Raw genomic sequence first — 25,647 nt, 5'->3', positions numbered from 1 at the left:
TGCAGTTTACGATCCATTAGCTAAAAGCATCCTGTGGTTTACTGGAAAGTGGAGAAAAATACATTAATACTTACTGATCTTTTCCAATCTCCGAGTTTATCTTATGTGTCTCCAAAACTTTTTTCTTTTGCAAAAGCTATTAAATTCTTAAAGACTATCTTAATATCTAGAAGTTTTAATTGCAACAACTGAGTTTGATGTGTCATGTATCTAAATCCTCACTTCACTCTTAGGAGAGGGACTAAGGTAGAAAGGCCACTGACTCCCTAAATTCAGAGCTGTTAAAATATAAACTAGTTTTAAGCAAAGCAATTTGTATTGAGTAAAATAAACTTGTTTGTTTACAGTGATAAAATGCAGATAGAATATTTTGATTTTGTTTTTAAAGTGATTCCACACATTGTCTAGCATGTAGACGGGGGTGTTGAAGACAGCACACAGGTTAGTAATTATTCGCTTCGTTTACAACTCTGCCTCAGCAGCACAAATGAACCATGCAGTTCTAGTCTCCAGTCGCTCCAGACACTTCAGAGGGAACTTCATTTGAGCCTTTGCTTACATAACCTGATTGTATGGATTTGGGGGATGCTTGATGAGCAAGTTAAATCAAATTTCTGCCAAAGGAAACATGGGATGCTCTCTTTCTATCAGCCAAATTTCTCAGCCACTTTGTATAAGCCTTTGAAGGCTAACATCTTAAAATTCGTATTCTGTAGTAGCCTGTAAAAATCACCACCACGTTGAAAATTTCTTCCAAAGTCTGAACTCCTACATCACCAAACACAAAACGTTGACCTTACCAGTATTCTTCCAGAAGCGAGTCCTCATGCTACAATCAAATACAAAAAATTCGGGAAAGTGATTCACAATCTCGTATAGATAAGTCTCATTGTCTCAGTAGTTATTCTTTGCATACCCGTTACTAGTTACTATGATTTTCCTGTTTGACCTCTAAAAATCAACGCAGTAAAAGTATATTTAACAGCGACCAGGAATTAGCTAGCTATCCACTAGACCAACAATCACAGGAGTGCTAAAAGTTAAAGAAAAAAAAGTATTCTAATAGAACATATTTTGAAGTTACTGCTGAGGATCCCAGCCCTTCTAAAACTTAAACCCACGCGCCTTAGGTCAGGTTATTTCCGCAGTCTGCTGTCAGAAGGAGCTGTCTAGACCGCACAGGTGCGGCACCTGACGGCCTGGCTCCCTGGGGTCATCGCCACAGCAACGCGTCCTGGCCGCAAGGCAGGCCTGGGCCCAGCCTGTGAAGCATGGGGGAACCGGGCTCCTCGGGGACCCGCCGGGCGGCGCCGGTGAGGAAGGACCTCATCCCGCCAGTGCTCACTCAGCGAAACCGTAACTCAGCCTCCGCAGATACAACGCCAGCCCTGCAGCGGCATTCCGGGTCCCTAACCGCTGGCCCACGTCTGCCCGCAGGCCCTACAGCGGCACAAAGCGCGCGACCTGGAGGTCCCGCCAGTCAAAAGAACAAGCGCGCGCCACACCATATAAGGCCCGGAGCCGGTGGCCCGGCCCCGCCCCCAGGGCCAGGCCCGGCCCCACTCCAGCCCCGCCCCCAGGCTTCGGCCCCACCTCCTCCCGCTCCCAGGATGGGCCGCTCTGCTCCCGCTTTCCTCCGCCCTCTCCCTTCGGATGACCTTCCCACAAAGGCCTCTGGGGCGCCCGTGTAGCCCGACGGTCACCCCAGAGTAGCCGTTACTGAAGGTCCCTGGTGGCGGAGCTGGCGAGCTCCGCCCTCCCGGGCGCGCCCTCCACCCACTCTCTCCACCGCCTCCCCGCGAGCTCGCGCTGACGCTTCCCGGGGGCGCGCTCGCCCCGCCCCCGGCCCCGCCCCTCGCTCTCGGGCGTGCCCGCGCGTGGGGGGGCCCCGCCGCATCCTCTCCTCCCCTCCTCGCACCGTAGCTTCTCGAGTGTGAGGCGTCCGGGACTCCTCACTCGCCCCCGCGCGCGCTGCTCGCCCGGGACCCAGCAAGGCGCAGCTCCAGCGTCCCGGGCGGGAGTGCGCGTGCGCGCGACCGCGGCTCCCGCTCTCCCTCCTCCCCTCCCCTCCCCGCGCCTCTATAACTTGGCGGGCAAGGAGGCGGCGCCCGCGGAGTCGGAGGGCGGGGAGCTCCGAGGAGGGCACCGGGAGTTGTGGAGACAGCCGATCGGGAAGTCGCCGCGCTCGGCCGGCGCAGCCCGTCCTCGGGTTCCTTCGCTGCCGCCCTCCGTCTGCGCCGCGGGCCTCGGCGCCGTGGGGCGGCCCGGCGGGGTGCGCTCGCCCGCCCCGGCCCCGGCCGCTGCCGCGCGCGGGCGGGATGTGGCGCCTGGTGCCCCTGAAGCTGGGCCGCCTGTCCCGTGCACTGAAGCTGGCGGCGCTCGGCAGCCTGTTGGTGCTGATGCTGCTGCACTCGCCGTCGCTGCTCGCCTCCTGGCAGCGCAACGAGCTCGCCGACCGGCGCTTCCTGCAGCTCAATAAGTGCCCGGCGTGCTTCGGCACGAGCTGGTGCCGCCGTTTCCTCAACGGCCAGGTGGGCTTCGAGACGTGGGGCCGCCTGCGCCTGCTGGACTTCCTCAACGTGAAGAACGTGTACTTCGCGCAGTACGGCGAGCCCCGCGAGGGCGGCCGCCGGCGCGTGGTGCTCAAGCGCCTGGGTTCGCAGCGCGAGCTGGCGCAGCTGGACCAGAGCATCTGCAAGCGGGCCACCGGCCGGCCGCGCTGCGACCTGCTCCAGGCCATGCCCCGCACCGAGTTCGCGCGTCTCAACGGCGACGTGCGGCTGCTCACGCCGGAGGCGGTGGAGGGTTGGTCGGACCTGGTGCACTGCCCCTCGCAGCGCCTGCTGGACCGCCTGGTGCGCCGCTACGCCGAGACCAAGGACTCGGGCAGTTTCCTGCTGCGTAACCTCAAGGACTCGGAGCGCATGCAGCTGCTGCTCACCCTGGCCTTCAACCCCGAGCCGCTGGTGCTACAGGTAGGCGCGGGCTCGGGGCTCTTCGACGCCAGAGGGAGTGCGTCCCCAACTCTCCCAAAATGCCTCTTCGCGAGTTTCCTTCCGCCCTCCCGCTCGTCCCAGTCTGGATGCCGGTGTCAGTGCGATAGCGAGCCCTTGTACCTCTTTCCGAGGGCATGGGCACCCTGGGCACACGTCCTTTGCTGTCCCGCCTGGCTAGCCTAACTTCCCCGAGTCTGTCTTTGTTTTATTTCTTAGATCATCTCCCTGTTAGTCAATCAGCTAGTTCTGGGACCAGGTGGGAAAGATGAGATCAGAGAGTGGGGTGGTGGTAAGTGTAGGGAGCTAATTCGTGACTCGTGCTTTGCGTGGAATTAGAAGCTAGGAAATGGGGGAAAGAGTTAGACTTGGGCTGGGAAGGCTAAAGGCCAAGATGGACTTTTGCATCCTGATCCTGTGACCTGCCCTAGTCATATGGTAATCCGGTTAAGGAAGGAATTAAAGTGTTTTTTTTTTTTTTTTAGGTTGGAGCTAGGATCTAAGGAAAAGGGTTTTGGCCTCTAGCCCAACTGACTTATTTGCTCTTTCTTGACTTCATTTCGAAAATAAACGTGCCTTTTAGGAGGATAGAATGGAATCGTTTTACTGGTGGCAGCAAGAAGAAAATAGATAAGAGAAAGGAATCCGGTTTATTTTTGGAGTAATTTGTTTCTACACTCCACCCCCCCTCCTCCCCTCCTGCTAAAGTGCTATGCCCTTGGGCAGCCATTGTCCAGTAGGTGTGTGATCTCTCTTGGCTACAAGAAAAGTTACCAGTTCTAAACGTCAAGTGCTAGGGAAAGTGATTTTAAATTAACCACAAGTAATTGATTGTATAGTTCACGCCCTTTCTCCGCTAAGAATGTCACTAATGGCTACAGGGTTTGAGCCTTGTTTCTGTTGTTGATTAAAGTATGAATAGGAATGTACTCTATTGGTGGCTTTTTTTTTTTCTTTCAAGTTTTCTGCTTCTTAGTCCAGAGAAATCAGTCTTGATTAGTTCAGCCAAGCATCCTTAACACGAATATTTGATCAGCTGAAGTTCTAATGTGAGCCTTAATAAAATTTCAAGTTGCTGTTAAGATGTATGTGATAGGTTAATTTTAACGTTCAGATGGTTTAATAAGTACTGTTTTATCTCTGATCAGTGTAAATTCAGGGAAGCATACTTTGGAGGATTATTCTTTGCATTAGTTTAGATTAGCGAGTCTCTAAGTATGACCCCCCACACAAGCCCCCACCTCTGCAAGCTGTATTTATGTTAGCAGGTACTGACAGCACTTAGTAGTGCAATTGACTGTAGTCGATAGTCAAAATCTCTGAGGTCCCAAAATTTAGCACTGAACTTAAGGTATATACAGTTTTTGCATTTTAAATACTGAGTGCCTATTGACCGATTTTTATAGGGTTGATTCTAGGTATGGATGCATTAGGAACAACTAATATTAAGATTAAACATTGTGTTTGCTTCTTTAAAAACATAGGCATCTGAACTTGAGAAACTGGTATGTCATTTCCACACCGCAAAGCTGTCTCTTACTGGGAGTTTTTATGTCTTCACATTCTTGGCGTTTTCAGCCTGTTGTGCAGTTGAGATAGTCAAATGTGTTTGTGACTTTACATTTTTCTCACTTTATTTGAAGCCTAATGCCTAAATTTCTCTGAGTGGATGATTGCGTAGAGTACAGGATAAATGTGAGAAAATGTCTACTAGATTGTGGCATTCATAAACTGCATCAGTAGTTTAGTTCCCAGGGGTAGTCCTGATGCTTCATTATGCTTCGTACTTGTTAAAGACACACTTTGGAGTTTTTACTACCAGTGGAACAGTGCCTTTCTTTTTTTTTTAACCCGAGGAGGTGGAGCTTAACCTAAAATTCTCCTGAGTAGATGCTTCCCTTACAAAAACACTTGATCTTTGGTAGTGATTTTGAAAGTATGTGTGGTGTGATTGTGAATCAGTAAGTTAAAAGTATATCCAGATTTGTAACCAAGAATACCGTTTTTTGTATGGTAAATCAGATCATCATGTACGCTACTTGTTAGCTATGCAAACTGTACATTTAGTGGTACAGTTTCTATAAAGCCGGCTGTCTTGGCACTAATAGAAAAGCCACTCACATTTGCTTCTTTACTTTTGCTTCATATTGTTTTAAAGTGTTTTTAAGGAGCCAGTGCTTTACAACTTAAAGCTGAACTCACCTTTCACGTTTTTCCAGGAGAGGGAGCCACCTAATGAATTTTTGGATGCTGGATGATGACAAACTAGATTTTTACATTTTCTATTGTCTAAAATTTTAGGGGGGAAACCCCCTGAGAACTTGCATTATCAAACAGCTCTTCACAAAAGTAACAGAGTAATGGTGCTTTTAAGTAATTAATTCCTTTTTAAAAATCCCCCTTTGTCTAAGGTAAAACAGATGAAAATGTACATCAGTTTAATTCATTAACTCTTAGATGTTAAGAAACAGCAAAAAATGAAGTCTCTGTGATGGCCTGAACAGGGAAGTGGGAGGTGCTGTCTGTTACACACACACACCTGTGTAAAACTGCAGTTGTGCTGTCAGTGTTGCAGTGTGAAACTGAAAGAGAGTGCAGCCCTTCCTGTTGCACTTAATGGTCTTAACAGTTATGGAGCGTGGCTGTGTCTGGCTTCTAGGAAAAGTTGTTCTGCAAGGGACAAGACAGTTCTCAGAACCTTTATCATGTCAGAAACCTTTTTCCTTTACAGTTTTACTCATCAAGAGGTGTATTCCTCATGCCTAGCAGGCCCTCATCCTGTGGAAGGAGGAGTACCCAGAGTGGGGTTTGTTGGTTTGTGTGTGTGTGTGATAACAATCTTAGGTCATTAAAAATGGAAGGTAGACATTGGCAGGTAACTTCTCTGCTGGTGTTTGTCCTTGCTGCCTGTTCCTAAACAGGTCAGAATGGGAGCGTCTGGAGATTGTGAATGTCAGCCACTATCTGTGACTGACCAAGGAGCGCTGGCAAGAAAGCCCTTGGTTGTTTTAGGGGGAAGAGCCAAGAATTTGTTTAACTGTATTATATATTGGTTGAACTATATTTGCCTTCCATTTTCCGAATCATAGATTTAATAAGACTTAATTTTTATAGTATGCAATTATCATTGTTTGCTGTGGCTTTTAAGCTTTCCTTGTACTTGTAAAAGGCAAAATATTATACACAGGGCGTTTGTGTGGGGTTTGCGTGACCAGCAGAGAGTAAATGCTAGTGTAGGGATAGAGGGTGACTGTAATCACCTGGTATATTCGGTCAGAGTGTGGCTGCTGACAGGCTGAACTGAACCACAGCTCTGCTGATCTCATCCGCTCTGACAGCCACTGGAAGGTCGGTCGCAGAGAGCACAGAGTAGAGCTTTCCCTTAGCAGCAGCCTGAGTTCAGGACGATGTACCTCTTGGTGCCTTGCTAAAAAGAACTTTTTGAAATAGACAAAGAGGATTATGGCCATTGAGAGAAATGTTGGGATAAGTTGACAAACATTTTGTTTGTTTGTTTGTTTAATGAAGTAACTATTTTCTCCTAAATAGGTCTATTGAATCCGTTCCTTTGATTCAGCCCTATTGGGGGACTCTCAAATTCTTGATTTGAGAAATCTGTTTTTCTTTGTTGGTGTTTTGTTTTCTAAGTTTAGCTTTAACCAATGGATTTAATTAATCTCTTCTAAAAGAGAACTAGACTGGGGTGCTAGGTCTCTGCTGGGGTGTGAATTTGAGGCCAGATCAAACAATCTTTCAAGCTTTTCTAATATCTAAATTTTACACATGTGTGCTCAGACTTCAAAACAAAAGTCCTGTAAGGAAGAGAAAAATAAGGGGCCAAGCATCTTGTTTAGCATTAGTTTCAGAATGGATGTTTTCACCTTGGAAGTTTTAGGCAGTGGGCTGTGGCTCCTTCCTTTTCTCCCTCTGGCAGCTGATTTAATAACTGCATTCCTGTGTTTAGGCTCAAAACACACTAGAGGTTGTTGCTTTGTTTTCTTTTGGTGCTCAGCACTCGTCTTCCTGCTTCAGCCTCCAGTGCTAGGGCTGCAGCTGTGCATTCCACTCCCTGCAGTGCCGAGGAGAGCACTTTGTAATCTTAAATTCATATGTTGTGTGTGTGTGTTTGCATTTGAGGTTTCATGAACACGTTTGACACTTGACTAAACCTCATAAAAATACAAATGGACATAACAAAAACAATTTTGTATATCTCAGGTCCAAAAATAAAGGGACATTTTATTTATTTATTTATTTATTTATTTATTTATTTATTTATTTATTTGGGAAAACCAGTGAAACAGACACCCTTAAAGAAGCATGCCTCCATATCTGTACTGCATGGGGTTGTGGGGGTAGTTAGTTATCCTGCCTTACACTTGGTCCTTACACTTGTTGCTGGAAATAGTGATCTTTTTGTCTTTGTTGCTGGTTATTCTGTTTCCTGTGGGCTAGGCTTGAGTGGCTAGTTAGTTATCCAGAAGATTGTAAGATTGGTTTTTGTTCAATTTTTTTTTTTTTTTAAAACCTTGTGGCTGCTCTGGCCTACTACTGTCATTGATTGCTACTGAGTTTCCACAGATTTCTGACTTTGATTCCTGGACCTTCCATTCAACTATAGAAAACTAATAATGGCCCTGAGGATGTAAAGACTTACATTTCTTATATGTGCAGTGAATGTTGAACCATTGTGAAGTGAGTCTAAGCCGGGGGTAATTATCCATCCTAATTATAAAGCCTGGAAAGTTTTGGTTTGGTCTGTGAACTGTTGATCTTTCTGCCTCACTTCTCAAGTCCCAGGGCTACAGGCATGTGTCACCAAGCCTAGCCTCTGAGAAGTTTTAAAAATTATATATTAAAATCATCCAATTCACAAGTTGCAAAGAAAAAATTATCTATGAAATACTAAAGAGCTTATTATTAGACTTGCAGTCAAAATAAATGAATTTTGTTTGTTCATTTGGCAAATTGTCTTGTAAGGCATTTGAACTAAAATATTACAGAGACTACCCTGGGCCACAGGAAACAGGAAACAGGACACACATGCCCACACACACACACACACACACACACACATCCACACAGCAGTTACACACATTAGATGTCTCATTTGAGGGTTGGGGGCGAGCAAAGGGGATTGAGTACTGAAGGGCTGAGATTTTGCTGGTTGGAGGTATAAAGGTGGGGTCTTTCCTCAAATTGGGCCCATTTACATTCTGTAATAACATGAAGTTATTCAGTGCCATGTAGGCAAATCACTAATGTTTCAGCACTCAGGTTCCGTGAATGGAATGAGGATGTTAGTGCTTACCAAACAGGATTGCTTTAAAGATGAGAGGAGATGGAACATACTCAAGTATTGTGTATGAAGCATCCGGGTTTATAAACAAGAAATCTTTACAAATATTCTTTGTAAGCTTTTTAGTTTTCAGATAGCAATAGTGGTTGCAAGACTCTTTACCTTTAGTGTATTATGCTGATATATATGTCAGAATACATAGGTTTTACCATGACAGATATTCATTTTTTATTGGATATTTTCTTTATTTACATTTCAAATATTATTCCCTTTCCTAGTTTCCCCTCCAAAAAGCACCCTCCCCCTCCCTGCTCACCAGTCCACCCACTCCTGCCCACTCCTGCTTCCTGGCCCTGGCATTCCCCCACACGGAGGCATAGAGTCTTCATAGGACAAAGGGCCTCTCCTCCCATTGATGTCTGACTAGGCCATCCTCTGCTGCATATGCAGCTGGAGCCATGAGTCCCACCAAGTGTGCTCTTTGGTTGGTGGTTTAGTCCCAGGAAGCTTTGGCAGGGGGGTACTGGTTAGTTCATATTGTTGTTCCTCCTATGGGGCTGCAAACCCCTTCAGCTCCTTAGGTCTTTTCTCTAGCTCCTTCATTGGGGACCCTATGCTTAGTTCAGTGGATGGCTGTGACCATCCACCTCTGTATTTGTCAGGCACTGGCAGAGCCTCTCAGGAGACAGCTATATCAGGCTCCTGTCAGCAAGCACTTTGTTGGCATCCACAATAGTGTCTGGGTTTGGTGATTGTAAATGGGATGGAACCCTAGGTGAGTCAGTCTCTGGATGGTCATTCCTTCAGTCTCTCCTCCACACTTTGCATGACAGATATTCATATGCCACCTCCTTTACACACACACACACAGACACATGTACAAACACATGCACACACCCTACATATCTACATAGTTGTTACTTCAGGTTTTAGTTTACTGGGGGTAATCATTTAAAGGGGGTTAGACATTTGTCCCATATGAAGTAAATGAAATAGAATAAGTACTATAAATACAAAAAATATTTATTTTTCTTGGTAAATCATTAGTTATAATTTTATTCAGTACATTGGCGTTGCTGAATGATGTAAAATAGAGGAGACATCAGAGTTACGATGCCATTGCTGAATGCTGCCAGCCACTGTTGTATCCACCTTTGGGTTCCAGCAGAGGTGACGTTCAGGACACAGTTTGCATAGCTTCAGCTTTAAGATTAGGTGGCACACAGAACAAGCTAAGTTTGAGTTTTAACATTCAATGAAGAGGACAAGGAAGCTCTCTGGTGGTAAAAAATCAGGGAGGGCCTCCGTGGGAGGCCTCTTGCATGGGAGTAGGGAAGGCTAGTAGTTGAGCATAAGATAGAAGTACTCAGACTGGGTGAGCTCAGAGTTTATTTTCAAAGCAGTGGAGAATTAAATTTAAGGAAATTTTGGAGAATGAATTTAAGGAAATTAACTGCTAAGACTTGTTGGGTTAAGATGTAAGGAGAAGTAAAAGAAATCTTAGAGTCTACTGTTAGACTCCATTGTAAGAAAGCACACAAGTAATGGGTGGGGGAAGTTGGGTTTCTTTTCATCTTAAATTTAAGGCAATCAGAATACTAATCTCTGTAAGCCAGTAACTGGCATTTATTTAATGGTGTGGACGACCCTGCTGTTGGCAGATGTTTTACTGTTCTTAAGAAGGGTGGTGTTTGGAACCAAGGAAACTTATGTTGACTGAAGAAAGTAAGATAACATTTTTAGGTTATCAGGTCCTAAGAGTGTGCTCTTGTTTCTTTTAATGTTTTTTTTAATTGGTAACAAATGTTTGTACTTACACATCCAAGTTAGAAATGTGGGTAACAGTTGCTGTTTGTAGAGTAGGTAAGAAAGGATCTGTTGAGATTAGTACATCCTTGTGTAAAGCTTTGCCAAGTGAGTTTTGGCACTCTCTCTCTCTCTCTCTCTCTCTCTCTCTCTCTCTCTCTCTCTCTCTCGCTCTGTGTGTGTGTGTATTTGTGTGTGTGTAAAAGCTGTTCTACAAGACGACTTATTTCTATTTAATTTAGGTAGGTTTGTATTAATGTATGTGACATTGGTTTCCAATTTTGTATACAGCCATTTGACGTGATGTTCAGTTAACACAACCTTTCTATTTTCAAAGCATTGGTTAATGTTGGAATTTGAGGCGGGTGGAAATGACATTCAGATGATTTCATGATAAATGAGGCATATCCTGAGACTTAAAATATCTTGAGTTTTTAGGTGTCTGCTATATTTGTGATAAATTTTTGGCCACTAGCTACTTCCCGATTTAAATGAAGCTAAGATCTCATAGAAATTCTAATAAAGATGAAGTAACTATTAAGTCTTCCCAGTAACTTTCCTGTATTCCCCTCTAGACAGTTCACAAAACTGTGAACACATTAGTCTGTCACCAGTACAACACAGTTGACTAATCTGTATGAACAGCTGTTACAACATGTATTGCCACACTGGGATTTCATTCAGATAGGGGCTTTTAAAATAATTCTAAGATTGAAATTAAACCTTTAAACATTTCTGTACTCCTTATAACACTTGCTTTCTTCAAATGTTCTCAAGTTCAAAGTTTGTGTATTTTTGTGCAGAAATGCTAGTATAGAAAAACTGATGGACATTTTAGGTTGTATATTTTGATAAGCCTTTTGAAGTTAGTTTATTAGGAATTGCCTTCTTGAAAAAAGAAAAACAATTCTAAATGGTAACACATTTCTCATGTGTTTATTTGATATTTTCTCATGAATTGAAGTTCTATACTTTTCAATAGAATGCTAGTATTCTTCTATGAAAAATATTTGTGTACTTAAATTTTAGTATATAAAACTAATATTGGTTACATAGGAATAAAAGACAGAGCACTAGCCTTTATAAGTTGGCTGTATTTTAAATCTGTTAGTTATATGCCATATATAGGAGAATAGTAAGTCCTTTGAGATCTGTTTTCTTCCTCTGTAAAACTGGAGTGATATGTATACCATTGTTTTCATCAGGCAGGTCCAGAACCAAAGGGAAAGCCTATATGCACTCTGTGAGCTTAATGAACTTTTTAAAGATCTGCTTCTCCAAATCTACATACTCATCCAGAAATGTACTTATTTTCTTGATAGAAAGAAATATGATTAAGAATCACTCAATTTATTCACTGTTCTCTAGGAGCTCTCAATTCCTAGTGGGCGCGTTTGTTAGCAATTATCCTAAAAATATGTGATCTAATTAAAGTATGTTATTAAAATGTATATGTATTCATAAGTACAATAATACAAAACTTAAAAAATGTGGTAATGCATACCAAAAAAATTCCAAATGCTTCATTAACCACTTACTACCAGAAATCAAAAACAAAATCACTGTGCTCAATAGAAAGAAAAAAGGATTCAAATATGTTGAGTTGGTTATGTGGATTATAAATCTAACTTATTAGCATAGTATTAATTGCCAGAAAGTTCAGAGGTAATAAAAGGCAAACTCGGGCCAACTATAGTTCTTTTGCAATAGTCAAGATAAATTCAAAGCATACTGCTATCAATTTTCAATCCAGTGTTCCACTGTTTAAGAATTTTCTCTGATTTTATAAAGGTAACTGCATAACCTGTGTTGTTAACACATAGCAGCATTCCTCAAGCAGGTGTTATGATACAGACTAATGTAGGGTTAGACCCCCTCCATGGTCTCTATTTAAGCCAACCCTAAGTGTGTTTATTAGACTGGCTGACTGTCAATGTGGTAAGAGCATTCCAGGTGTATGCTAAGGTATGAAACTGTATTTTTTAGTGAAAACAAATGCCCATGAAACTGTAGTGCATGGGAGTAGTAGCTTGACTGGGAGTATGGAGTTGGGGGAAGAATTATGTTCAGGTATTGAGAGGTAGAGATTGAGGTGGGCATCTGAGTCTTGCCTTATAATTTCAAACTCCTTATTCTCATATGCTATGTAATATTTTCCGTTTAGTGTAGGAGTTCTGTTGAAGACTGTATGTTATATATAGAAAGTATTACATACCTGCATTACAGCCAATTCCCATAATCTTTGTGTGTGAATCATGTATGAGCTCCATGGTTTTTTTTTCCCTCTTGTTTTATTTTGTTTTTGTATAATAGAGGATGACCTTAGTAAAATTCTGCATCTTAGTCATTTCCAGGGCCTCACACATAATGTATAAGTGTTCTATCATTGCACCATATGCTACATACAAATAATTTTTATGTTTACATTAATATTCTAGCATTGTCTTTGTGCTGTCACTAATTTAATTTTTAAAGTACATTAATATAAAAACAAATATATAGGTTTACAACTATCTTGTACCTTTATGCAGTCTTTACTTTTATAACATCGATAGTCTATATTTTATACATGTAATAATTTACAAACATTTATAAAAAGTTGAGAGGACCTGCTACATCTGTCGTACTGTTCTAAGTCTGAAAATTTGCCTTCATTTGGGAAGCACTTGCATATTTTTCAATTGTACATAGTAAATAATTAAATAATTGCATATTTCAGATTAAATGAAACTCTTTGGTTTTAGATAATTTGAATATCTGGCCTTCAGATTTTTGTTTTAAGTAAGGAACTTTTTAATCCAAGCTACTGTGTTTTATATCTGTAAGAGTTTGCTAATCAGAAAAAAAAAAAAACCCTTGTTTTCAATATTACTTTATATTTAACAAATCCAAGCTCTAATGAATTCAAAATGTCTTTCAAATTCTGCTTGGCTATGGTATTTTGGTTGTACGCCAGGGTTGTTTTAAACTTGGCTTCCAACCCTGAGCCATTTTTTTTAAATTTTTTTGTTCTTTTGTACTACAGTGTGTTTAATAAAAATCAGTTCTCATTAATGAATAGTGCTTTGATTATATAGTGAAATAGTGCTGTCTTATAAGCAAATGGTCTAACTTCAGTGATGAAAGCTCTTCTAAAAGAGTAGGTAGCAAGCTACATGAAAGAATTGTCTCTTAAAGCGAGGCATAAGATGTCAGTTAGAAATCATGAGCAGCCACAATGCTAATATAAAAGTTGCTCAATATGACATTTGTTCATCTATTTTGCCCTCCTCTATGAGGGGTGGGTAATGAAGTGTACATTTGACTGTCCTTTGCCAGTTGGAAAGGCTCCAAAAACAAGGAGGCATTTGTACATGTGCAGATGTTGGCAGGGATCCCCTTTCTCTTGTTGTCAAAGACCATTTTATTTTCACAAAGATGTGCTTGTGTCTGTTCTACAGTATGGCGTGTGAATAGTACGCTGTATGGAGGTGGTTTTGTTTTCCTTTTTACATGATAAAATAATGTGATCCCACATGCTTATTAAACTTATAGTGTTCCATTTTTATGTCAGGATACATTCACACTTCTTATAAATAGGCAAGTCTGTTGTAGCCGTTTGTCTAACAAAAAATGTCAAGGTCATGAGATATTTTAAATAGAGAGGAAAGTTGAAACTGTGTGGTTTGTGAACAGTTTTTGCACCGCACGTTTCACATGAGTGATCTGTCTGTCACTTTTCTCAGCTCCCAAGAGAAATAAAAATATTGTTAAGGATTAAAAACACATTTACCTCTAATTTCTAAAGACTAAGTAGCTCTTGTCTCTGACCCCAAAGTGAATTTATTAATTTACTATATTTAAGATCCATGACCTCTTTTCATATAAGTAGTATTTTGTCATAGAATACTTAAAAGTAAAAGTTATATGTGCAAAGTATGGTTGTTGTGCATACTTAGACTTAAAGGGGGTACAAAGCGAGAATGTAGTTCTAAAGATGTTTCTCTTCTAGCATGAGGACTTTAAAGATAATCTCTACAATTAAAAGTTGAGGCAAAATTAGCATTGCTTTTTGGGTTTTGCTGTTGTTGTTTGTTTGTTTGTTTGTTTAAAGAAGAAAGGCCATACCTCTGGCTCCTCAGGTGTATGTAGATTATCCAGAGTTGAAAATGGAAGCTCGGTCTCTGGAGGGCTTTAAGGTCGCATTTGCTGACTTCCTGGTTTATCTCACTCCTTTAACGCTGGTTTAAGTATCATTTCATATATTTTTTTTTCCAGCTAAGAACAAGACTGACACAAACCTGGCCTTGCAACCTTACACATGAAAGTAATAATTAACTTCTAACCATCTTTTGTTTTTCTCCAGTATTCATTTTGGTTACAGCATATTTAGTGGTAGAAAGTATCTTTGATGGGGCCAGGGATATTGCTCATTTGTAAAGCCTGGCATGCACAGGGCCTTGAGTTAGATTCCCAGCATGGGATCACGGGCAGATCTAGGTGATAATTAAGTTTAAAATGACTTGTTTATGGTTTTAAAGACATTACTTTTGATTTAGAACTAGAATCTTCCTAGTAGGTTAAAAAGTCCATTAGAAAACTGCACTAATGTGAAAAAAAATAATTTTGAGGCTGGAGCAAGGGGAAAAGGTTGAAGAAGATGAACTGAAGTCCATGGATGCTCAGAATGGAGGCCATGTTGAGACTAGAGTGTTCTCCCCAGGCCTGCATATTGTTAAGCATCCAATAATCCTCCCCAGCATTGTCTTGACTGCTTCTGGATTGGTTAGGGCTCTAGAAGTGTACAAACTTTAGTGTAGTTACTAACACCATAGGATTTGTTCAGTGTCTGTTCTTCTAAAATAAAAGCCTGTAGCTAAACAAAGCTTCTATAGTTCATCTTTATTGCCTACATAGCAAGGTACTTAACCAGGTAAATAATTACTAGTTGGTGTATTTTTCAAGACTATTTATTCAAAGAAAACCATTGATTGCTTGTATGTGTAGAAGTCAAAAAGATATAGAAAGGTATAAATGTTTTTCGAATTGGTACAGAGACAGTGACTCTTGCCTTGTATTGGTAAGTTTGTTTCTGAGATATTGAAAAGTAGTACTTGTCACAGATTTCAAATACAACGTTTTTCACATTCTTTCAGGTCTATGGTAATGGTTTGAGTGAGGAGGGAAGATGAAATTTATACTAGTGAACTGTACCTAGGAGGAATCCCCTGCCAGCTTCTGGGGGGAGAGACACCCAAGGTAACTTCATCAGACTGTATTATAATATTAAGATAATTCTTTTGTAGAGTTTTCCATCTGATGAAGGTTGGCCATTTGCAAAATATCTTGGAGCTTGTGGAAGAATGGTGGCTGTAAATTATGTTGGAGAAGAACTGTGGAGTTATTTTAATGCACCATGGGAGAAAAGAGTTGACCTTGCTTGGCAGTTAATGGAGATAGCAGAGCAGCTTACAAACAATGACTTTGAATTTGCACTCTACCTCCTGGACGTCAGCTTTGACAACTTTGCAGTTGGTCCAAGAGATGGGAAAGTAATCATTGTGGATGCCGAAAATGTTTTAGTTGCCGACAAAAGATTAATTAGACAAAGTAAGTATATAATTTTCAGATTTATCTTTTGTATATTTTCTATGTTTAAATGTTATATTTCTAATAAAATTGCACTCTTTTTAAAGATGAGAACCTTGTATTTTTTTTTTTAAATTTTGTATGACCAGGATCAGCAATTAGAATCTTCTCTATATTTAGTAAAATATCTGTGTTTAAATGAATACAGCCCACCCATTCCCTGGATCACCTTGACACAGATTGGAGACTGCTGTGTCTCATGAATTGCAAACAATTTATATAAGCTATAGAAATGTTGGACCATAGAAAGTTTTATATTTTCTTACAGTCATTCCTTGGCATGTAAATATCAAATAGTGGTGTTTTAGATTGTATTATGTTAGAATATTTGATATTAAAAATTACTATTTTAGTTGCTGGCTTAAGTTTTCAGTTTTTTTAAAAAAAAATCACTTTTTGTTTGGGATTAGGACAGGCTGACTAGTAATTTCTGAAATGGCTCTAAAGATAATTTTGCCAATATCTGGTAGGTACCTCTACACAGTAGCGTTCTCAGCATTGACTATTACAAATTCACAATATCCAGCTCTGAAAAACGAAGAGATGTTCTTTGTCTTGCAGTATTATTAGGTACTTAACTGAGAGTTAATTCTTGCATAAAATTAAATACATGTTCATCTCTTTGGTATGAGTTTTTCCTTTCTTTAATAAATGATGCAACTATATATCAAATTGTTTTTAAATTGTTTTATGGTTTCTTGTTATCAAATATTTGACTTATATTCATTCATATATATATATACATATATATATATGTATATATATATATATATATATATATATATATATATATATATATATATTCAGAGTCATAGAAGCCTTTCTTGAGCAGAAGGAAGATGTGTATGGAAGAAGTTGAGACACCCTTGTTTAACTTAATGAAAAAGGAAGTTCATGCTGTTTGTTGCCGGTCATCAAAGTGGAGCTGCTCTTGTGGAGGGTTCATTTCTCTGCAGGGTCTTTAAGGGGTGTTCTGTTCTCTCCTGGGGTCCCCATTGTGGTGGTTTTTTATCTTATTTTAATTTGGATGATTTCTAGTACTGCAGATCTGACTTTAGCTTAGCAGTAATGATTATATCTTCATCCAGACTTTGCTGTCTGTTTATTTGTGAGCTCTCTGCATGATTGGTAGGCAAGTATGGGAAATGTTTTGAAACTCAAGTATCATAGGAACTTCAAAGTGTCAAGGATAAATAAGCTATATTCTAGAAGTAATTTGGCTAGAAAAAGAAATGTTAGGGAAACCACGCTCTCACCCGAATCTCAACACTCAAGCAGGTAACACAGGAGCAGCATGAGTTTTAAGCCAGTTTAGAGTACATGTTGAGTTAGAGGCCAGCCTGGGCTGTGCTATAAGACTTATCTGGTAAACCAAATAAACCTAAGAATTGTTGCTCCTTGCTTACCTCACCCCCGGACATAAGGGATAGGAGCAATTTTAGCTTACCTTCAAGCATTTCCAAATTGTGTCTGGTCCACGTGGTCGACATATAGTCACTGCATTCTCTATCTATGATCATTACAATTTTGCTTATTTTTTCTTAACACTGTGTTCAGATCCTGTGCCCACCAAGCACTTTTCTGATTTCTTGATTTGTTATAGATCCTCCCACAGGGAGGGTACTGCTTGAGGGTCTGCTCCCTTCTTCCTTCCTGTATATTGGTGGCTATTGTAGGATTATATGTCATGCTTCCCATCTTAAAAGTTGCAGCTTTCTTTCTCTTAGCTAATGCCAACAGTTTCCCTTGCTTAAACGGTTCTGATGACCTCTCATTGTTCTGGTAGAATCCAGATTTCTTACTGGGTACAGTGTGTGTGTGACTTGACTTATTCTGCTTTATTTTCAGTATCCGTCCATCCATTATCCTTGATGCCTCAGGAATAATGGTCTTTTGTTTTCCTGGACGATTCTTGTGCTTCTGGGCTTTCCCGAGTGTATTTTTTCTCTGCATAAGGGGTCTGTCTCATCTGTTTTGTGCACACTATACTTGCTCATAAAGCCTTGACTCCGTCAAGCACATGTGTATAGGCTTTGGTGTTCTCAATATGGGTGTTAGTCTTCTGATTTTAAACTTAGGACTTCAAATCTAATTCTGTTCACATATATGACTGGCCCACCTAAATGTCTTATAGCTATTTTTTTTATAAAATATTCTCGATATTATGTTAATATTTCCTGCCTTGCCATCCAGTTACACCTTAAATTTTGCTTTTGTTTCAAATGTTTCTTTGATTTGGCTTTCCTTTCTTGACCTTCTCTAGTTGCTGAGGTAACTTTTTTTAAGTTCTATTTATTTGTGTGTTTGCGGGTATATGTATGTGGATGTGGGTATGCAGGTGTATGTGTGGAGCCAGAGGATAACTTAGGAGACTCTTGTGTCATCCTCCACCATGTGGGTCATCAGGCTCAGCTTTATCTGCTAAGCCATCTCACGGGCCTGCCATCATCATCCTGCCCCCTCCTGGCTGTAACCCAAAGCTACCTTTCTAAGCAGTAAATGCTCCATGCAAGTTACAATTTGTTGTTGTTATGTTATGTGTTGTTTTGTTTTAGCTTCACTTGTTCCTATTCCTTGGTATGTGTCTCACACTCTATTTCCTCAGCTGGGTGGACCAGTGTCCCTGTGTGCATCCTTTTGAGGATACTGTCTTATGGGCGACAATGCTGGTTTCTCTTATTTCTTGACTTGCTATCTTTTTTTTTTAAAGATGTATTTATTATTATATCTAAGTACACTGTAGCTGTTTTCAGATGCACCAGAAGAGGGCGTCAGATCTCATTACGGATGGTTGTGAGGCACCATGTGGTTGCTGAGAACTGAACTCAGGACCTTCAGAAGAGCAGTCCGTGTTCTTAACCACTGAGCCATCTCTCCAGCCCTGACTTGCTATCTTTTAAGATCTAAAATAAGTTGTTCGCAGGTAGCTGCCTGACACTCCAGGGAGAAACCTAGATCTCTCCAGTCCTGTAGCATTAGGTGTGAGGATGCTTTAGGATCCTCCCTATGGTAGGGGAAATCCTAGATGAACCTGAAAAACTGGGCCTCGTTTGACCCTTTTACCTGAGATCCCGATAAATGATGTTTTTGTGAATTAGTATATTGAAACACTTAAGTTTTACCGTGTATGTTTTATACATAAGAGTAGAAAACAAAGGTTTGTTAATTAATGGATTGCTCTGTATGAGAACCTTAGGAAGTTGTTTTTCAAATAAACATTTCTGATTTTTCTTTCACAGATAAGCCTGAGAATTGGGACGTATGGTATGAAAGCAAGTTTGACGATTGTGACAAGGAAGCTTGCTTATCATTTTCAAAAGAAATCCTCTGTGCTCGTGTCACTGTGGACCACAATTACTATGCCGTTTGTCAAAACCTCTTATCCAGACATGCCACCTGGCGTGGCACTTCTGGAGGACTCCTCCATGATCCACCAAGTGAAATTGCCAAAGATGGCCGACTGGAGGCCTTGCTGGATGAGTGCACCAACCCCAAGAAGCGCTATGGCCGGTTCCAGGCCGCGAAAGAACTGCGTGGCTATCTGGCACAGTTAAGTCACAACGTGAGGTAGTCAGCAGTGATCTTTAACTTTTCTTTGCTGAAAAAGCACTGGCAAAACTAAACCACCAAAAAACTGCCTAGAATAAACAAAGTGTGGAAGTATGGCCTCGAGAATGGTGAACTTCTTCTGATAGATCTTACGTTAACACCCATCAAATCAGACATTACTGTACATCAGCGTTCTCACGATGCTTCTGCAAGTCTGTTCTTCACTTTGGAGATTGAGATACCATTGACTGCTTTCCCCTTCCCATACCCGAGTGGATGGCATTGTTAAGCTATTGGAAAGGAGTCTGATAGTTACATGGCTTGTGTATCAAAGGGTACTTGGTACTTAGTTTGCATTTCTACCATGATTTTGTGAATCTCTTGCATTTACTTTGAATGTCAAATTAGATTGGCCTGTTTTATAGGCCACATTTTCCTTCTGATGTGTAAAATCATTTTCCATTTTTTAAAAGTTTTACGTACCCAGGTTACTATAGGTGTTCATTTAAATTTTAATATAAGTAGTTTTCATTCCGTGCTATGCGGTACATACTTAACTGTTAGGGCAGGACTCCCAGGTTTACTGTTTTTACAGAGATCTTAGTATTTCATTATGTAAATAATTTACCTCTCCCCAACCTTCTATGCTTTACCACTGCATGATAACATCATTTCAGGTTATTTAAGAGTTAACTCCCTCAATGCCAGTAATTACAAGTATACACTGAACATGATGTTCAGCATATGCTACAAGACGTCACTGCATCCTTTGCTAAAAGGCTTCGAGAATAATACACTAGCAGTCTACACTTTGATCACTTTGATTGAAGAAACAATAAAAGTCAAGGTTTCTAAATGCTAACTAGTCCAAGATAGTAATGCATATGCCAAAGAAATATTAGACACATTTCTATGTTTAGAACTGAAAATAGAATTGGTCACCTTCGTATCCCACTTCAGTATTTTAGCTGTCACTCGTAAATTAAGATCTACCTGTCCCTTTAATGCTGACAGTTGAGCTACTGCTTATTAAAAAACTGTATATCGTAAAGACCTTCTACCTTTTATTCATTGGTAGTTTCTCCAAAATGAACATGGTAACCATTGTTGGAATTCAATTAGGCATCAGAACCTTTTACTGACTGATACACTAATAATTTTTACTGTAAAGCTTGTGTGCCCATTGTGATCTTCTTTACTCAGTTGCTAAATATCAGAACATCAAATTTAAATGTGTGAGTAGAAAAATTAACAAATAACGTGTAAAATTTTTGTCTATTTAAAAACTGTTCTTTGTAAAAGTTGGCTCTAACTAGCACAGGTAATATTTTTCTGTTTGAAGTTGTTTCTTTTGTTTGCAGTAAAGTTTGGGGTAGTGGGTTCCAGCCTGACTTACTGAAATCAGAAAGCGATTAAAACATGCACAACCAAAGCCAAGCTTGTCCTTCTCATTCATTTAGCAACTATTTATTGTTCCTCAAGCCAGGTGCACTTGTAGCTGCTATACACCATCTGAACATGACATGGTCAAGAAACGTATCGAATATGTTAGCATAGGTACTTCTTAAGTTGAAATGCCATTATTTAGGATAAAATTTCATGTTGTTTGATTATTGTGATGGGAATTCTCTTTGTACCATCTTAAATTAGTTTGTTAATCCAAAGTGGAGGAAGACAGCAATAAAGTTAATGCAAGTTTAAAACTGGGAAGACGGAGGGTAAGGGATGTCTATTATAAAACAGATTATTACATTGTATTTCTTCTTATACATCCGTACATTGCATAGTTCTCAATGAAACATTGAAGAGCTTGCTAAGCTAACTTTTTACAAATTCCAACAAATTTTGAAGGGAGTAGGAAAAAAGTCATCCAAGTCTTTTGCATCCTTAGAGCTAACACTAAAGTATAGAATTTCAAAACAGAACAGCATTCTATTTTCCACCTACTCATAACATGGAGGTTGGAACTCACAGGAGAGCCGTCTGTGGTTCCACAAACATCATCATATTTTTGGTGAGTGACTGTGGTTGTGGTTACAGAGCAAGAAGTCAAGAAGCCCTCCAGGCAGTGATGGCTATTTCAGGTATAACTACCATTAGAGATGATGTGGGATTTCTTTTATCTTTGGGGAAGTTTTGAGAAGATAGTCAAAGAATTAGGAATTTAAAATTACAGGGAAAAATATGTATGTGAAAAGCAATAAATATTTTGTTCTCTTTGCTATCAAGATGTTCACACTCAGATATTTATTATACAGCAGCAATTTATATTTTTAATCATTGCCCATTAATAGACGCAGTAAAATATTTTTGAATCAAAACATTTGGGGTTTGTATGTGCATTTAAATTGTCTTTTGTACTGTATGTTACTGTTTAATTTGAATATTTTATCAGAACTGTCTCCCTGTGCCTTTATAATATAAAGTTGTTTCTGCAACTTTTAATGATCTTAATAAAGAATACTTTAAGAACCATACTTTGGCTACTCTGTCTTCAACCATGCAAGTTTTTCTTGACTCAAAAAAAAAATAATTATTATTATTATTTATTTCACTTTTGTTACAGTTTTTGGAAATTGTTTCAGTTGGATATAAGCTGAGTTTAAGGAATATGTTTTGTTTTGCTGTGATAGTGATTTTTTAAATTTACTAATAACTGTTAAAAAGAGCTTAGGAAATTTCAAATATATATAAAAGAATTATATGATGTTCACAGCTATTGCAGTACCTTCCAGAGTTACCAAGCATGTTTAAGCTGTAATATCTGCTTTCCTCAGCTTACCTTACATAGTTAACTGTGTCATTTGATTCAGGAGTATACATTAGGTGTGTTCTCTTCCAACAAAACCTACAGTGTAACTAGTCAAAAATGAATAGTAATGGCCAAAGCAGAAAGCTTCTCATAAACCTTCCAACTTCAAGCATTCTGAACCACAGGGTGACTAGGTGGAGCAACTCCCCCCACACCCCCACCCCCCACCCCGGGATAGGGTTTCTCTGTGGAGCCCTGGCTGTCCTGGAACTCACTCTGTAGACTAGGCTGGCCTCGAACTCAGAAATCTGCCTGCTTCTGCCTCCCAAGTTCTGGGATTAAAGGTGTGCGCCACCACTGCGCGGCGATGGAACAACTTCATAACCAAGCAGGATGGTAACCAGAGTGGATGGAGACACGCTCTACATGTAAATCTCTGAATTCACGTGACACTGAGATCAGCAGCCAAGCCAGCACATGAGTTATGCCACCTTTGGGAGGATATTAAAGACTTACTGGGAAAACTGGTAGAATAAAATGAAGCACCCTGCTTTATCTCTGGAAAATTTAAATGATACCAGGAACAATTACAGAACACCTAGTATTTTAATTAATAAATATAGAAGTGTTAGCACAAGGTTGCAATTCCTGATGCAGTAACAATTCTAAGTAGTGGTCACAGCGAAGCTGTTCATTGAAAAGCTGACAGGGACATATTCATGGATCAGGATGGCAACCAGAGCTGCAGTCAGCCTCAGGCTGACAGATCTGGTCATCTGGACGAGAAGGAAGTCCCCAGTACCACCTACGAAATGTCTTGCCACAAACCAACCAGTAATATGGCTGTCACACCTGTAATCTATTAGTGGAAAGTACACAGAAGAGAGGAAACTTCCTAAAGCATAGCATTAGCTATGGTCAAAATTCAGATTCTGAGTCTCATACGTGGTTTTCTTTCACAAGCTGCAGGGCAAAGCAACAGCATCGGAAGAAAGTTTGGTGAAGGAAACATCACCTCTGCAGGTTAAGAAAGTCGCTTTCTTTAAAAATTGGAAATGTGAACCAGTGGACGACCTGAGTAACCTCAGCAACTTCACTTTCCCACTTGAACACATGGAAGAGCCCAAAAATACCCACTATGGTAATTTATGCTAAGCAAGCTATAAATTACTAATATATAGTGCTAAACTGTCAGTCAGTCCGAGATTTAAACAAGGATATTTTCCTTTCCTAAGATCACTTACCTAGGTTATAAAAATAGGTAGGAGAAGAGCCAGACCCAGTTTTCTGGCTGACCTCTGAATGATTGGCCTGAATACATTTTTTTTCTTCCTATCTTTCCATACTCTGCAACTTACAAGAAGCATGTAGCATAATGAAAAAATCATCAGAAAAGGACAAATTGTGTGCATTTTCCCAATTATAAATTTGAGGAAGGGAACATTTATTAGGACAAGTAGAAGAAGAAGGGTCCCTTCAGACAAGGTAACAAAAGACTCCGGGAAAAGTGAAGGGAGAAGATGGAAAAGGAGAGCCGTCAATTCTGAAAGAGTGGGTGGGGTTTTGTTCCCTTTGACCTCCAAACTTGGAGTATCTCAGATTTCTAAGTAGGTGTTTGCTCAAGTGTTTACCAGAAGCCTATCTCTAGAATGATTTTCCTTTCATATGTTGCAACTGTAGGCTTAGTTTTGACAACAGTCTAAACAGTATAGACTTAAGAAAGGCTGCCCTTTAGGGAATACGTTGCAAATTCTACATAGTCAATCAATCAGTCTTTGTGCATTTTAGGATTATAAAAGGAACAAAATTAATGGCAACTGCAATATCACTAAGGAGTGTGCTAATGTCTTTGTATCCAAGGCACTGTTATTAGGTGTAGTTTCTTATAACATGCCTTAACCTATATATATATTTTTAGGGCTTTTTTTCCCCATATTTTTAAATTGTATTTTATGGGGTTTTTTTAATGGATTTTTTGCTTAACATGTGCTCATGGGTGCCACATGCATTCCAGAAAGGGGGGTTAGATTCTCTGGAACTGGTGTTCTAAATGATTGTGGGCTGCTAGGAACTGAACGTAGGCCCTCTGCAGAGCAACAAGTGCTCTTAGCTCCACCCATAGACTGTCAGGCTATTGTAACTAGGTGATTATACTCAGAGTCCTGTGGATTTGGGTTATCTTTCCATTTGGGAAGAATGACTTAGTAATCATGGGTGGATAGGGAGTGAAAAACAATGAAAGTACACACTCACAATAGTTTATTTCCTAAGATTTGGCCTATAATGTATGTTTCCCATTGTCTCAGTACCAATCCTTGAAGGATACCTTTTAGAATTTTAAAAAGTGCTTATGTTTTTCTACTAATATAGCAGATTTGGGTTTCTTTGATTTCCCCATTATTAACTAGGAAACATTGTGGCCCTTGTATGGTTATTTTTTTCAGGTATTTTCAAATATTTTGAGAAGTTGAATAAAGTTAGGATCAGAAGTTGTAGGCAGCTTTGTCTTAGGAAACAAGAGACATCATTGAAAAAGCCACAGGGATCAGGACAGGGGAGAGAGTTCTGTTGGTAAAGAAGTTGACAAACAAGCATCAGAATCAAAGTTTGATCCCATGTGTCAAAAAGCCAGGCATGGTGGCAGGTCCGTGTTCCCAGTGCCGGGGAGGCACAGTTGGGTGGATTCCTGGGGGCTCCCTGGACAGGCAGCCTAGCTTATGAGCAAATTCCAGATCAGTGAGGGACCCAGTCTGAAAAAAATAGAGCACCAGAGAGTAGAATGACACCCCAGAGTTAGGAATGACACCCAAGATCAGCCTTGTGGTCTCCACACACATTCCTCAATTCCCCCCCCCCCCAATCTTTTCCTGTTGTTAAAACTATAAATAGAAATCACAAGCACTTGATAGCCATTTGCTCCCAAGGGAAAGATACTTCTCTGCCATTGGAGAAAAGACAACTTTTAAAGATAATATCTGTACTGGCTAGTTTTGTGTCAACTTGTCACAGCTGGAGTTATCACAGAGAAAGGAGCTTCAGTTGAGGAAATGCCTCCATGAGATCCAACTGTAAGGCATTTTCTCAATTAGTGATCAAGGGGGAAAGGCCCCTGGTGGATGGGACCATCTCTGGGCTGGTAGTCTTGGTTCTATAAGAGAGTAGGCTGAGCAAGCCAGGAGAAGCAAGCCAGTAAGGAACATCCCTCCATAGCCTCTGCATCAGCTCCTGCTTCCTGACCTGCTTGAGTTCCAGTCCTGACTTTCTTGGTGATGAACAGCAGCATGGAAGTGTAAGCCAAATAAACCCTTTCCTCCCCAACTTGCTTCTTGGTCATGATGTTTGTGCAGGAATAGAAACCCTAAGACAAATTGGTACCAGCATAGTGGGGTATTCCTGTGACAACCTGACCATGTTTTGGGGGAGGACTATAGAAGGACTTTGGGACTTTGCGCTTAAAGATCCATTCATTTTTAAGAGCTCTGTCAGATGTTGTGTAGGAGCTTGGAAGATAATGTTGAGAACAGTGCAGAAGATGGAGGTCTGGCTTGTAAAATTTCAGAGGGAAAATTAAAGACTCTTTTCAGGGCCATTGCTGTTTTGATTGTGGAGATTCTGTAGTT

At 40.4% G+C, this 25,647-nt stretch overlaps 1 protein-coding gene across 1 annotated transcript; it reads left to right on the top strand.

The window, feature by feature from the left end:
* Positions 1–2,091: 2,091 nt before the first annotated feature.
* On the top strand, positions 2,092–21,279 carry Dipk2a (divergent protein kinase domain 2A). Its single transcript, XM_085827897.1, has 3 exons — positions 2,092–2,975; positions 15,384–15,687; positions 18,966–21,279. Exons 1-3 carry the CDS (start codon positions 2,319–2,321, stop codon positions 19,295–19,297), a joined length of 1,293 nt encoding a protein of 430 aa, XP_085684023.1. The 5' UTR covers positions 2,092–2,318; the 3' UTR covers positions 19,298–21,279.
* Positions 21,280–25,647: the final 4,368 nt, after the last annotated feature.

The sequence above is a fragment of the Mus caroli genome, unplaced genomic scaffold (genome assembly GCF_978045245.1).
Source record: "Mus caroli unplaced genomic scaffold, Mus_caroli_1 scaffold_11, whole genome shotgun sequence".
NCBI classification, from domain to species: Eukaryota; Metazoa; Chordata; class Mammalia; order Rodentia; family Muridae; genus Mus; species Mus caroli.
Note: the sequence above shows the minus strand (reverse complement) of the source record. Positions and strands in the feature narration are given on the sequence as shown.